The sequence below is a fragment of the Lycium barbarum genome, chromosome 10, assembly GCF_019175385.1.
Source record: "Lycium barbarum isolate Lr01 chromosome 10, ASM1917538v2, whole genome shotgun sequence".
NCBI classification, from domain to species: Eukaryota; Viridiplantae; Streptophyta; class Magnoliopsida; order Solanales; family Solanaceae; genus Lycium; species Lycium barbarum.
In genome coordinates this window covers 20,726,601-20,741,613 of record NC_083346.1, presented here as the reverse complement: position 1 = coordinate 20,741,613, position 15,013 = coordinate 20,726,601, and the positions used below count along the sequence as shown (strand labels likewise).

At 38.7% G+C, this 15,013-nt stretch overlaps 1 protein-coding gene across 1 annotated transcript; it reads left to right on the top strand.

Annotated features, from left to right (window-relative positions):
• Positions 1-2,074: 2,074 nt before the first annotated feature.
• LOC132615937 (uncharacterized) lies at positions 2,075-14,094 on the top strand. Its single transcript, XM_060330540.1, has 2 exons — positions 2,075-2,383; positions 13,390-14,094. Exons 1-2 carry the CDS (start codon positions 2,075-2,077, stop codon positions 13,414-13,416), a joined length of 336 nt encoding a protein of 111 aa, XP_060186523.1. The 3' UTR covers positions 13,417-14,094.
• The last annotated feature ends 919 nt before the right edge of the window (positions 14,095-15,013 follow it).

The window sequence follows — 15,013 nt, the reverse complement described above, 5'->3', positions numbered from 1 at the left end:
TTACCGAGGAGGGCTTCAGATAGCCTGAAACTACGTAGCCACCGTAGGATGAGGATCGCTCCACCCATGTCCCGGACGATCTCTCATAATGACTGGATCCTTTCATATTTTATTAAATCTCATGTTCCTTGGCAAGGACTGAGTGTTCTGCTGGCGGGACGCAAGCACCAGACCATGGATCGGTTATAAGTTATTGCTCTCCCTACTTATGATATTTTTACCATGTTATATATATATATATATATATATATATATATATATATATATATATATATATATATATATATATGTATGTATGCACTCATGTTCATGTCCAGGTTTTCAGTTTCAGTTCTTATCATGTTATTCCATGTCGCATGATATTTCTTTCAGTTGTTTTACATACCAGTACATTCAATGTGCTGACGTCCCCTTTTTATTGCCCGGGGGCCTGCATTTCACGATGCAGGTACGAACTTACAGGACGACGCCTCCGCTCGTTAGGATCTGCACGTACCAGCTTATTGGTGAGCCCCATCTCATTCGGGGTTTAGTTAACTTTTGTTTATGATTAGTTATGCATCTAAGGTATGCTGAGGGCCTTGTCCCAGTAAGTATGTTTTCCAGTCAGATTTATGATAGAGGTTTCATAGACTAGACAAGTCAGTTATGTCATGTCAGACATTTGGAGTCGTATAGCCATTTTGGCTCACTCATGTTTAAACAAGTATTTTATTAAGTATTATGACTTACCATTTTTTATAAAGGCTCATCATGCATTCACGTTATATTGCGCTTATGTTATGTATCATGATGATTCAGCAAGCCATGTGGTTCGCTCGGTCACATGCAGTCAAGCACCAAGTGTCGTGTTACGTCCAGGCCATGGTTCGGGGCGTGACAAAATATGTATAGATGATTAATTTAGAATTAAATAACTTCAAAAATTAGAATTGAGAACTCATAAACTTCAAATTCTGACTTCGCATCTCATTTGAAGTAAATAGTTTCATCAAAACGAAAGCTAAAATATTAAAAGGAGTGAAATGAAATTTTTGCTTTTATATATTGAAAATAAACTTATTTGAAATTTAATTATTACTAACATAAATTATATTTCTTTGATTAAAATATATATTTTTATATTTTGATAAGCCCGAGCCTCGTGGAACTAGTCAAACAATATCCAAACACATTTTGTAGATCTTTCTTTGGATGAGTTTAGGGACTTCCAAACAACTATACAATTCCTGAAAAGCTGAATATTTTTGAAAATAAAATATAAACTATAAAAGCAATTATCAACTTTAGCCTTGAACTCTCAAAACAATATTTATTTTAGGATAAACGTTTTTGAGCTAAACTAAAAGTTAAAATGGGATGGAGAAAGTACTCCCTCTAGTTCAAAGAGGGAGTAATATTTTTCACTCACCAACTAAGCATAAAAAATATCCTATCCATTTATCAAACGCACTCCGAAGCCGACTAGATCAAGTATTTGAATACAATCGTCAAAAAGCACATGACAACTTTATTTACCCATAAAATTTCAACTACATGACAGTTGACTCATTAATTTTGGAGTATATTTTTAATAAATAGTTGGTGATAGCTCAAACACAAACACATGATAAACTTGCAAAAAAGATACTTTAGGTGCATTATTTTACCATTATCTCAATTTTTTTTTTTTTGGATAAATCGAGGAACTTTAAAGAACTATACTCCCCCTGTCCCAATTTGTTTGACACTTTTCACGTTTCGAGAGTCAAACTTTTTAATTTTGAACATAGAATCTTTAAATTTTTCGAAATAAAATTTATATATTTGGAAACTACGTCAAGAGTACTATAAGTAACCGTAATTAATAATTTAAAATATTTAAAAGACATGTGAAAAAATTTCGGTCAAAGAACAACTCGTTTCACTCTCGAAAAGCAAAAGTGTCAAACAACTTGGGAGAACACTCGTTTGACTCTCGAAAAGCCAAAAGTGCCAAATAAATTGGGAAGGGATGAAGTACAATTCTTAAGTAGTAGAAACTATAAGTACCCAACCCATTCACCACGTTTTTTGTCAACCAACATAACGAACCATGAGAGTAAACGTAGCACCATCCTCCTCCACCAATTTCCAGGCAGCTTTTCCGGTTAACCGGAGTTCCAACATCGCCGGACTTCTTCCAAATCCTTTTATTCTACACTGCAAGAAAACTAAAGGGTCCATATTTTCTCGCAGGAAAGTCAGAGCTATTACGACAGGTAGAAGAATTGTAGGTGCTCATGTGGTCATGAAGGAAGCAAAGAAAAAGAGAGGTGGTGAAGTGAAAATAGTGAGTATTGTTGGAGAAGCTAGTGTTAGTCCTCTTAAGTCTGCTCCTTGGCTTGATGTTATGCTTCACACTGTAAGTATTTTGCAACTCCAATCACTTTCTTCCACTCCAAATCTGTATACAGAGTTAAGCATGTTTAGAAATATATATATTACTCTCTCCATCTCAATTTTATGTGATGGAGAGAAGTGTTTGAATATATATGGAGTTTAAGAGAAAAACTAAGACTTTTAAAACTTGTAAATAAAGACATAGAAATTTCTATAGCTATAAATTATCTCATTAAAGATTAAATAGGAAGTTTGAAGCTAAATCTTTACTCACTCTGTCCCAATTTGTGTAACGCTTTTCACTTTTCAAGATTCAAACTTCTGAATTTTGACTGTATATTTGGACATAAAATCTGTAAAAAGTACTACAAGTTATAATTAATAATTTAAAATGTTTAAAATTCATATAAAACAAATGCAGCCATAGAATACTTCATTTGACTCTTTGAAATCCAAACACCGTCACATAGATTGGGACCGAGGGAGTACTAAATATAGAAAGATGCCATTCTTTTTGGGACTGAGTAAAAAGGAAAGAGCGTTAAATAAATTGGGATGGAGGGAGTAATGCATATTGTTATAAAGAAGTAGTGGCTATGTTTTGATATTCCATATTGTTTAATTTAAAATCTTCAATCTGGTGCTTGGGAATTTTTGAGAAAAATTAGTGTACTTTTTTCTCTTGTGTAATTATGAGTACTTAGTTTCATGTGTTTCAACAAGGAATATGAAGTGGTTTAGCTCATCTTGTTTTAGTCTAGCTTACTATATTAGATTGCACGTTCTGTTAGGGATTGATGTTGGGCTGTCAAATATTGAAAAATAGGTATGTGTTCGTAGAAAATAATGATTTTCCTAAGTTTGCTACCGTAGCATACAATAAGGCAGTTCTATTCAAATTAATTTGGGCAGTTGAAATTGTCTCAAAGTCTAGTGTTTTATAAACAATGTAAAGGTTGAAGATTCTAAGGACCTTATCCACTATTTTCTTTTTAAATACTTAACACATTTGTAGAGGAAGAGGGACATCAGTTTAGAAGGAGTCATAGTTTTCTGGAGTAAATGAGACCAACTATGTTTTACCAAGTGCTGGTCTTGAAGAGTTTGTGGATGTTAGAAGTTATATTTTGTTTTTTTTTTCCCCTGTATGGAGGGCGTAATTTCTGATTGTTTCTTTGACAGTTAGAACAAGGGTGTTTTCATTTCCACCTATTCTTTCCAATATTCAAATTGAACAGTAAAAGTGGAAGCTTCACAATTTAAAGTAGGCCTTTTTAGTAAAATAGAAACAAGAAACTAAACAAAGGGACAAAATATTTGTTCATATTACTAGTTGATAGACGGCTGAAGTTCTGTTTTGGTGCTGTAAATTTGATGATGAGCAATATCTGCTGCTGGTTCTGCTATTTAAAGGAAACGCAACTTATGAGATTCTCAGTATAACTAGATAATCTGGCAAATGGAAACATTCTAGTTACCAGAGAAAAAGAAAGCGAAAAGCAATTATGTAGATGAAAAGGGAAGAAATATGTAATGTGCATCAACAGCTTTTATATTGTGTAAAAGGTGCATTTTTTTCTCAAAAAACTTTTATATTGTGGAAAAACTTGATGACCAATCACTTACGAAAATTGACTGGCCTCGTATACTTTCTGTTAGAGACTTACCTTCTTTTAGAGACTTTCTTTAATATGAAAGAGACTCCTGCTCATTGTAGTATTCCCCCGATCAGAGGCGAATGAAGCTCTATAACTTGGGGTTCAATTAAACCCCAAACTTTTGATGCGGGGTATAAATTTATGTGTCAAAATTTACTAAAATTACTATAAAGAGTAAATATGAATTCATAACTTTAGAAATATAATGGGTTAGTGCTAAAAATTTAAGATGTTGAACCCTTATAATTTAAATTCTAGATCCGCCTCTGCCCTCAATGCTATTAACAACTCTCTCCCTTCTCTGTGTACGCCATTATGCAGATACATTAGTATACATTACAGTAGAAATAGCTTGTGAAGAAAATTGCTTCCCTTTACAGTTATGAGAATATACATATGCGGTTATACTTTGTTGATGATATTGTACTTTGTTTCCTTTTATAAATGCAAGGCAGCAACAACAACAACATACCCAGTGAAATCCCACAATGTGGGGTCTGGGGAGGGTAAAGTGTACGCAGACCTTACCCCTATCTCGGAAGATAGGGAGGTTGTTTCTGAAGACCCTCGGCTCAAGAGAAAACACGACGAGAAAATGTCAGATAAGGACAAGAAGTTCAAAGCAAAATTAAAACGAAACTAAAGAAACGGATAAGTCATGATAGAGCAGTCTGACAAAAGGAAACAATAGCTACCACAGATAATAAATAAGATAATCGAAGTATAAGAAATAACATATAGTAGCAAGAATCAAAGGACAATAGACTATAGATCAAAACTACGACTACTTACTAGCCTTCTACACTAATCTGAGTCCTCCATACCCTCCTATCTAAGGTCATGTCCTCGGTAAGCTGAAACTGCGTCATGTCTGTCTAAGCACCTCTCCCCAATACTTCTTCGGCCTACCCCTACCTCTTCTGAAACCATCCATAGCTAACCTCTCACACCTCCGCACTGGCGCATCTGTGTCTCTCCTCCTCATATGCCCAAAGCATTTCCGTTATTAATTCTTTTGATATGGTGGATGAAGCGGTGGAGTTCAAAATGGAAGAAGAATGCTTAGGTGAAGCATTGTCGGCCATCTTGGTAAATTTTGATGCAGAAGAGATGGAGGGATATATTGAGACGGTAAACTCACTCACCGGTTTGGGTTCTTACTCTTATAAGCCCAACATATTGTCTCTTGATATAGAGAAGTGAACAACTCCTCCGGCAAAACCTTCAATTATTGAGTCACCAAAGTTAGAACTCAAGCAACTTCCATCCCATCTTAGATATGAGTTTCTTGGAGCAAATAGTACTTTCCTAGTTATTGTGTCATCACTTCTGAATGAGGGCCAGACTCAAAGACTTCTCGCAGTCTTGAGGAAACATTTGAGGGCCTTGGGTTAGACTATTGCAGACATCCGGGGGATTCCCTCCGGAATTTATGAGCACCGAATTCAGTTGGAAGAGGAAAGTTCACCAAATGTTGAGCATCAGAGAAGACTGAATCCACCGATGTAAGAGGTGGTAAAGAAAGAGATTAATAAGTGGCTAGATGCTGGGGTGGTTTACCCGATTGCCAATAGTCCATGGGTGAGTCCAGTTCAATGTGTACTAAAGAAGGAGGGCATTACTGTTGTCCCTAATTCGAAGAATGAGTTGATACCAACACGAACTGTCACCGGTTGGAAAGTTTGCATGGACTATAGGAAGCAAAACACTGCATCTTGCAAGGACCATCTCCCTATGAATTTTATTGATCAAATGCTTGATCGGCTAGCCGGAAGGTCTTATTATTACTTCTTAGATGGGTACTCTGGGTATAATCAAATCAATATTGCGTTGGAAGACCAAGAAAATACTACTTTCACTTGTCCCTATGGGACATTCGCTTTCAGCAGAATGCCATTTGGTCTTTGCAATGCCCCAGCTACTTTCCAGCGATGTATGATGTCCATATTCTCCGATATGGGGAAAAACTTTCTTGAAGTCTTCATGGATGATTTCTCCATTATGGGAGATTCATTCGATGAGTGTTTAGACCATCTTGATCGGGTGTTACAAAGGTGTGAAGAAACAAACCTAGTTTTTAATTGGGAAAAGTATCATTTTATGGTAAAGGAAGGAAATATCCTTGGCCATAAGATTTCTGAGAAAGGGATTGAAGTTGACCAAACTAAGATCGATATGATTTCAAAACTCTCTCCAGCCATCTCAGTTAAGGGGGTTCGGAGTTTCTTGGGGCACGCTGGATTTTATAGAAGGTTCATCAAAGACTTCTCAAAGATTGCAAATCCAATATGCAAATTTTTGGAAAAGTAGTCGAATTTCATTTTTGATGAAAAGTGCATCAAGGCATTTGAAGAGTTGAAGCTGAAATTGACTTCAGCCCCTATTGTTGTGTCTTCGGATTGGTCTCTACTTTTCGAATTGATGTGTGATGCTAGTGGTCTTGCTATTGGCGCTGTGCTTGGTCAAAGGATCAACAAAATCTTGCACCCAATTTATTATGCAAGCAAAACGCTGAATGACGCTTAAATGCATTATACAGTGACAGAGTAAGAGCTACTTGCTATTGTCTATGCTTTCGAAAAGTTTCAGGCTTATTTGATGGGTGCCAAGGTAGTGATTCATACTGACCATGTTGTTTTGCGGTATTTGATGGCTAAAAATAATGCTAAGCCACGATTGATTAGATAGGTTCTGTTGCTACAAGAATTTGACTTTGAAGTCAAAGACCGAAATGGGTCAGAGAATCAAGTAGCTGACCATCTGTCCAGACTTGAAGAAGCGGGGAGACCAACTGATGTGTTAGATATTGTTGACACCTTTCCGGATGAAAGATTATTGGCGATTTCTAGTGATGTTGCACTATGGTATGCCGATATTGCCAATTATTTGGTAACCGACATTATTCCTGAAGATTTAAAGTCAAATCAAAAAAAGAATTCTTGAGAAATTGTAGACAATATTATTAGGATGAGCTTTATCTATTCCGGACCTGCGCAGATAATATTATCAGGAGATGTGTGGCTGAATCTGACGTGATGAAAATCTTGAAGGCTTGTCATGACTCCCCGGTTGGGGGATATCACAGTGGGAATAGAACTGCAGCCAAGGTGTTAGAATGTGGCTACTATTGGCCCGCTATATATCGTGATGCGAATATACTGGCACGTTCTTATGATAAATGCCAGCGCCAAGGCACCATAGGTCGGAAGCATGAGACACCGATGAATTTTGTGCTTGAGGTGGAGCTCTTTGATGTTTGGGCCATTGATTTTATGGGGCCATTTGTGAGCTCATACGGCCTAAAATATATTCTCGTTGTTGTGGATTATGTCTCCAAATGGGTGGAAATGGTGGCCTAGTCCAACAATGATGGGAGGAGAGTCATTTCTTTCCTAAAGAAAAACATCTTCACAAGATTTGGCACTCCATTATTAGTGATGACGGTTCTCACTTCTGCAACAAACCACTCGCTGATGTTCTTGAAAAATATGGCGTGCATCACAGGGTTTCCACTTCATATCATCCTCAGATGAGTGGACAGGTTGAAGTCTCCAATCGGGAGATAAAGAACATCATTGCAAAGACAGTCAATGTGAATCGCACCGACTGGTACAAAAAAGTTAGATGATGCTCTATGGGCATATCACACAACTTTCAAAATGCATATTGGGACTTCACCGTATAAGCTGGTATTTGGGAAGACATGTCATTTGCCTATTGAGCTTGAGCATAACGCCCTTTGGGCATTGAAAAAGTTGAACATGGATTGGCATGAAGCAACCAAGCTGAGGTTGTTTCAAATCAATGAGATGGATGAATTTAGGTACAATGCCTATGAAAGTGTAACATTGTACAAGGAAAAAATGAAATACTATCATGACTCGAAGATCCTCAAAAGGGATTTTCAGCTAAAGGATTTGGTTCTGTTTTACAATTCGCTCCTAAAGTTCTTTCCGGGCAAGCTCAAGTCTCAATGGTCCGGGCCTATCGAAATTGTCAGTGTTTCCCCAAAATTGAAGCCTCATTGAATTGAAAACCGAGGATACCACTCCGACTTTTAAAGTAAATGCGCAGAGTTTGAGCACTATCATTAGTGCATTGATGATGACAAAGTGGTTGATAGGTATCGTTTAAAACATGGTTCCTGAGCTAGAAATTGAGGTATCACGTCGTGCCGAGACGTTAAATCAAGCGTTGTGTGGGAGGCAACCAACATTTACTGCTTTATGTTATTTTAAATATCGTATTTCCTTTGTTTTCTTGTGTGTTTTTGATGTTTGTTGATGTATTCGGATTCTCATAAAAGAGGAGGAAAAAAGAATAAGTGTTGGAGCTTGCACCAAAAGGACGCTCCATATTACGCTGGCGTAACATATGTTACGGCTCGTAACATGAAGAGTAACAATGAGAGGAGAAATGATGAAATCACTGAAGGATGGGAGACCAGTGTTACGGTCCGTAACATGAACCGTCGAATTGCGTTACGGACCGTAACATGTGACCGTAACTTTGAGTAGAACCTGAGCAGCCACAGGAAATTCAGCATCTGTTACGCCAGGTATTACAGTCTGTAACACGGGCTATAGTCTGTCGTCTGCATAATTTCCAGGTCATTAATGAACCATTAAACAGGGTCGTTTGGATCGACGTAACACGAGTTACGGTCCGTATTTGGAAACGTAACGGTCGGCAAAGGTTTAAACACCTTAACTTACGGTTACCATTCCATTTACACCACATTTAACATACCACCCACATTCCCATTCCTCTTCACCCTTATAACTCCCATTCGTTCATCCCTCACGCTCTCCTACACCTGCAATCACGAGTTAGTCCGTAATTCACCATCTCTTCGTTGAAAAGAAGCAAAAGGCCAAGTTTTAATTCTCCAATTTCAGTCTATTTTAGTTGAATCTTTCTATAATCAGGTATGTTGATGCTCTTAACTCTCTACTCGTTCATAACTAAGAAATCTTCGTATGTTCTTTCATGATAAATTCGTGTTAACAATGATGTGTGACTTTATGTTTTGAAGTTTCATGAATTGATTGAACGTGGATTGACTAAGGTAGGGGTTGGGTTTGGTATGATTGTTGATTAATTTGGACTCGTGGGCACAAGGGCATGGTTTCCCACTGAGTTGGGGGGCATCCCTATTGAAAGTTTCACTTGTGAAACTAGTAAATTGGTTTGCCCGCCAACTATTCGATAAAATGTTTCAAAGAAGAATCTGAGAAAACTGGGTGAAGTCTGAGTAACCCGAGGTACGTGAAAGTGTCAACTGGTGTTTTACACCATAACCCAAGGATCGTAAGGTTGAAAATCTTGGCTACGTGCTTAAACGAAATTTTTTGGCTAAGTTATGAATTCAGTTGATATTTTGCTGGACGCTTAGCGTTCCGGTCCGTAACATGTAACACGTGTTATGGACCGTAACACCTATGATTTCCCTCAAAAAATTCTGAAAATTTGGGTCACGTTACGATGAGGTGTTACGGATCGTAACACGTTTGACGGGCCGGCCTCACCATCCGAAAGTTCCTCCTCGTCTGATAAGGAGGGTTTTTCTAGGTCATCAAGCCACAGTAACCCCAGCAATGCTGGCACACCACCACACCGGCCATAACCATACCTTAGACAGCCAACTGCGGAGGAGAGAGAACAAGAAAGAAGGGATGCTGACCTCCGGATGACTGCTATGTATGAGCAGGACCTCCAGTTTTCTTTGGAGGGCTCTGAGGATTTGTACAACAAGGGGTGTGAGTTAGTAAAGGGCAGCGGGCAGGACCCGAAGAGAAGTATTTCCGAGGAATGAAACATCAATTTCGAAGGTCTTGATGGGTACCCAAGCATCATTGACACTATCCGCTTCCACAAGTTGGAGATTTTAAAAAACACTATGGGGTCCTACATCCCGGCTTTTGTTCGCGAATTCTACGATTCTTATGGGACTGCTGTATTCAAGGCACAGAAAAAAGGGCAGCGAACGACTCTAGTGCCGGCTATGAATAAGGTAATAGTGCGTAAGAAAAAGATTGATCTCTCCGACGGCCATCAATAAAGTCTTATTTGGTGATGGGTATATTGCGCCTACAACAGCAGAGGAAGGGGAGTTTGTCTACAAAGTTTCACAAAAAGAGTCACTCTCGGTCATGAAATGGTTAGCCTCTGTGATTGCACGGTCTGTAGATCCAGAATAGGAAATAGTGCCAAAGTTGACAGCTAACACGAGGATTTGGAAACGCATCCTCACACCTGAGGCAAAGTTTTGGTGGCATGTTGTTCAACTCCGGATCCGTCCTACACAGGCAGATAATTACTTGACCCTGGACTGAGCAGTGCTTGTGGCTGCCCTTATGTTAAAGTATAAGGTTAACATCGGGAGAGTGATAGTTGCAGATATCTAGAAGCGAGCCCCACAGTCAGCGACTTCCCTGGTTTATCCATGTTTGCTCACTTTCTTATGCTTGCGAGAGGAAATAGAACTCCTCCCCTTATCGATCACAGTTTGATAGCTAAAAGCGTTTATGACATCACATAGAGCCGAGATGAAATGCTGGGCTAGGGTACGATGCCACCTGCCTCTTCTTCTGATTTGCCTGAGGGGCCAACAGGGTCATACGTTCCGCCATTGGCTATTATGGGTGCTGAGGCTACTGATGCGGGTCAGCTTACAGATTTTGATGCTCCACCTACTGGCTCTACTCCACAGTCCATCCCAGCTTCAGCTCCGCCTACTTTGGGTGGTCCCACCTCTTTTACTGGAGCTAGTCCGGCATTGGCTCAGCCCATACCGGGAGTGCCACCAGAGCTTGCGAGGAAGATGATTTTCGACAGAGAAAATTTCGGGGCAGTGGTCCTACAAGCAGAGAGAACAGACAGGCAAGTCAAGCAGATTATGACAGAGCTGAAATTGTATACCAAAAAGGCTATTGATGCAGCATTGAAGCCAATCAAAAAGAAAATTGTTGATGACCATCTACAGATCCACTCCCGGATTGATGGTATTAAAGGCAGTATGACAGAGCTGAGTAAGACACACCCCGCTGTGGAGTTTGGCACATTTCGGAGTGAGTTACGAACACTAAAAGATGATGTGCAGAAATTGAAGGGGCAGGAAGTGTCTACTGTGACGGACCAGATTCCGAAAGTGCAAATAGAGTTGGTACAGAGCTTGTATCAGCCGGTTGAGAGTTTACTAGCAGATGATGATATTGAGGATGAGGTCGATGAGGAGCATGAGGTAATTTGGCGGAGGATACCCACTTCCCGGCTAAGGGAAAGCGCAAGAGAGTCGAGAATGAGGATCCAAACCTCGATAATATTCTCAAGACTATTGATCCATTTGATGCCATGCGACCTCAGAATGAGGAGGATGAGCGGCATACATTGAAGAAGATCAGACGTGAGTCCCGATTGAGTTCTGACACCACCTGAGCGACTTCTAGCTCAACCCATCCCATTTAGCCGCCTTACCCTGCTTCTGCTCCACAGACTGATCCAGTGACTGCTATTGTTGGCGAGCCTGATACGGCAACCACTACTGAGTGCACCACCATAACTTTAGAGGTTATCCAGCCTCATGATGATGTAGCAGATCCAACAGCCTAGTACGCTTCAAGGAGGCCCTACATTCTGTTTTTGATTATACAGATGCATTGGGGATAATGGATGTTTCTAAGTTGGGGGTGTAGGGTATTGTTTTGGTTTGAATATTGTTTTTGGTTTTCGTTGTATTAGTATTAAACAATTGTGTTTAGGACCTGTTTTGGTCTGAATATTGTTTTTGTTTTTAAATTGTGGTATTAAGTATATATTTAGGACCCTCCTCGGCTGTTCTTTGCCATGTGTTCTTTTCCCGGGAGGTTTTATTTATGTTGAACCCGGCATGGTTAGGATGTTTAGTTAAAGTAAAGTACGGATGACTTAAGTGGCGGCGGTTCGTGGTTTATAGCATATATAAAATTGTTTTACAAGTGATGTCTCTCCAAAACTTTTGTGATGTATATTAAGAATGTGTTGTTTATATTGACATGTATAGTTCTTTTAATGACATTATAAATAAAGGCTGACCATGTGTATGTAATTTTCAAACGAAACTCAAGTCAGAATAGTGAAACAATCCTTATGCCATTATGTTGTGAGTTCTTAGTATCCATTTGTTTATGATGCTTGTAATCTAGAACTTGCCCGGTTAAACGTGCTTGAATTCTAAGGAAAGTTTGGTTGTGAAGTGATCTTAGGCCTTCTTTGCATTGACTCCAAAGCCTGTTTATTTTAAATTAGCCTAACCTGTAGAGAAAATGATCCTTAGTCTCTCATTTCGAGCTTATAAACTTTTTCTTTGATTAGCCATTAACTAACCTCTATCCCTTCTTTGAATAATACCATTTGGCACCAAGACCCTCCTTGACACTAAGAATGATAAAAGAGGCTAAAGGCCTAAGTTGGGGGTGATGAGTGAAAGATGCGGAGAACAAGACCAAAAGCCTGAGTTGGGGGTGGTCGTGAGTAATGCAATGCATGATCCGGTGTGGTTAGAATAGTGATATAAAATAAAAATAAAAATAAAAAGAGAATAATTTTTTTTCTGAAAATGTGTCTCCAAAAGAGTTAATAAGTTGTAAATAAATCCACGCCGGAACTGTAGGGTCAACAATAAAAGGAGGAAAGGTGAATGAAGTCAAGTGTAGTGTCAAGGAGGGTGAGTCACCATTATCCAAATACTTATCGTACCCCTCCCTAAGCCTACATTACAAGCTACAAAAGTCCTAGTGTGATCACAATCGAACTATTCAAAGTTGAAGGCATTGAAAATAAGGGCAAGCATATGGTATGTACAAGTATGGTATGCAAATTTCTTTGTGAGTGCGAGCTTCTTTCTATTCTCTTTAGTCTCTTGTCCCAGTTATCTTGTAAATATGTGTGTTGGGACATTCTTTGGTCTATGTGAGGGCGTAAGGGTTGTAGATTGTGAAATTGACTAACTTTTCATAAATTGAGGTTCATGTGCATAGAGGTTCCATATTATGATTATGTCATTGATTGAGGCTGCATAGTGAATGGCAATAGTTCTGAAATGTACGTCTTATGTCATAATTAGGATGTTAAAAAGAGTCCAATATTTTGTTTTGGATTGAGAAATATGTGCTAGAAGTACGTGCCAAAACCACCGTAGGCATTCTTGTTTTGCTAGATGTCGTGTGTTAGTAATGAGTTTTGTTTTAGTTGCTTAAGGATAAACAAAGACTTAAGTTGGGACTGCTGATGTACCATGAAATTATGGTACATTTGATGTCTTTTTACTAGAAGTTTTACTTGTTTTTAAATGTTTTTATATTGTTTCTTATGTTATTTTGATGTTTTGTAGGGTTGGTTGACTAAGGAACGAAAATGAAGAAAATCGCTGAAAAACGGATAACTTTGGAGCTAAAGGACTGTCTGTAACTCGTGTTACGGACTGTAACGTGATCCGGAACATGAGATTGAAGTGCTGAAGGATTGTCAACGTTACGACTCAGAAGGACGGTCCGTAACTCGTGTTACGGCCGTAACGTGGATCGTAACCTGAAGGGAAATTCAAGTAACATGCTGAAGGATTGTCAATGTTACAACCCAGAAAGACAGTCCGTAACGCATCTTTATGGGGCGTAACGTGGGGCCTGATGCATGTCAAGATGATATCCACTAAAGACTTGAGGCTGAGATCCGCTGGGAGATACGGACTGTAACCTGTGTTACGGTCCGTCGAAGGAAGCCGTAACGGTTGACCTAATATCAAGCTGACAAAGGACGGACCGTAACATGTGTTACGATCCGTAATGATGCCACGAAGGGTGTTTTTATCCAGAACTTTGGCGCGTTTTTGGGTCCCATAAATAGTTAATTCTAGGTTTTTCAGCCATTATTCATTCATTGTAGAGGATTAACTCTCGGCCTTTGATATTTGTGAAGTTGTTTAATCATTTAAGGCCTCAACTTCATCCTTAGTTCACATTTATCACGATTGTAAGTACATTATGTCATCTTTTAAGCTTTCTTTGTTGAACAAAAGTATGAGTAGCTTATTTTAATACTAAGGTTGTGGACCCTATGATGGGTATAATATGAATGGGTTTCTACTATTGATATATGCATAATGGTTATTGGTGTTTATTCAATTTTTGTGTTTTAGTGTTGGGTAATGATTGCAAGCATTATCCTAAGCCATTATTCTAACTTTTCTTCAAAAAGTGGGTTAGCATTGGTAAGATTGAATAACAATAACTCGGGGCATTAACCCTCGTTTAATAGACTAACTTAGGGATAAGAACAAGTCTAATTGGCATTATTGATCGTTCTTCGATAGCAACTCTTTTGTATTTGGGAAAATCATAAAGAGTAAATACGGCCTAATTGTTGGGAAACATTAGGAAGTCTTAAAGAGATCAAGTGCAAATCCTTAGAACAACCATTAGAAGTATATCTCATTGAAACCTAAAGCATAATATCTAATCAAAAACAAGGAACACAGCCTTAGTCTCTCTCTCGCATTAATTACAATTCAAGTCATAGTGCTAGTTTATATTACAAAACAATTATTCAAAACCATTTGGAATAGAATTAAAGCCTTTAAAGACCAGTATCACATACAATTAGTACCCTTTTCTCTCCATATTCCCTATGGGATTCGACCCCAACCTTGTTTGGGTTACTATATTTGACAATATCCGTTTTACGCCACTAATAGGTGTAATTTGAGCGTATCACATGTCGTCCTCTCTAAGATTTTCCCCACACCCGTACTGAGAGATCTTTCGTCTCTGATACCACATTTTCACAACCAACTCCATGTCACGAATATCCGATTTAGCCTTAAACCTTATAGATATGTCCTTTGGGCTACACAACATCGAGACCAAAAGTGTGTGTACTATGTGAACTTGTGCTCGATCTGCCTTATATAACACTCACGTTCTCTCCCTTCCTAATGAGTGATTCGCTTAAGGTATCAT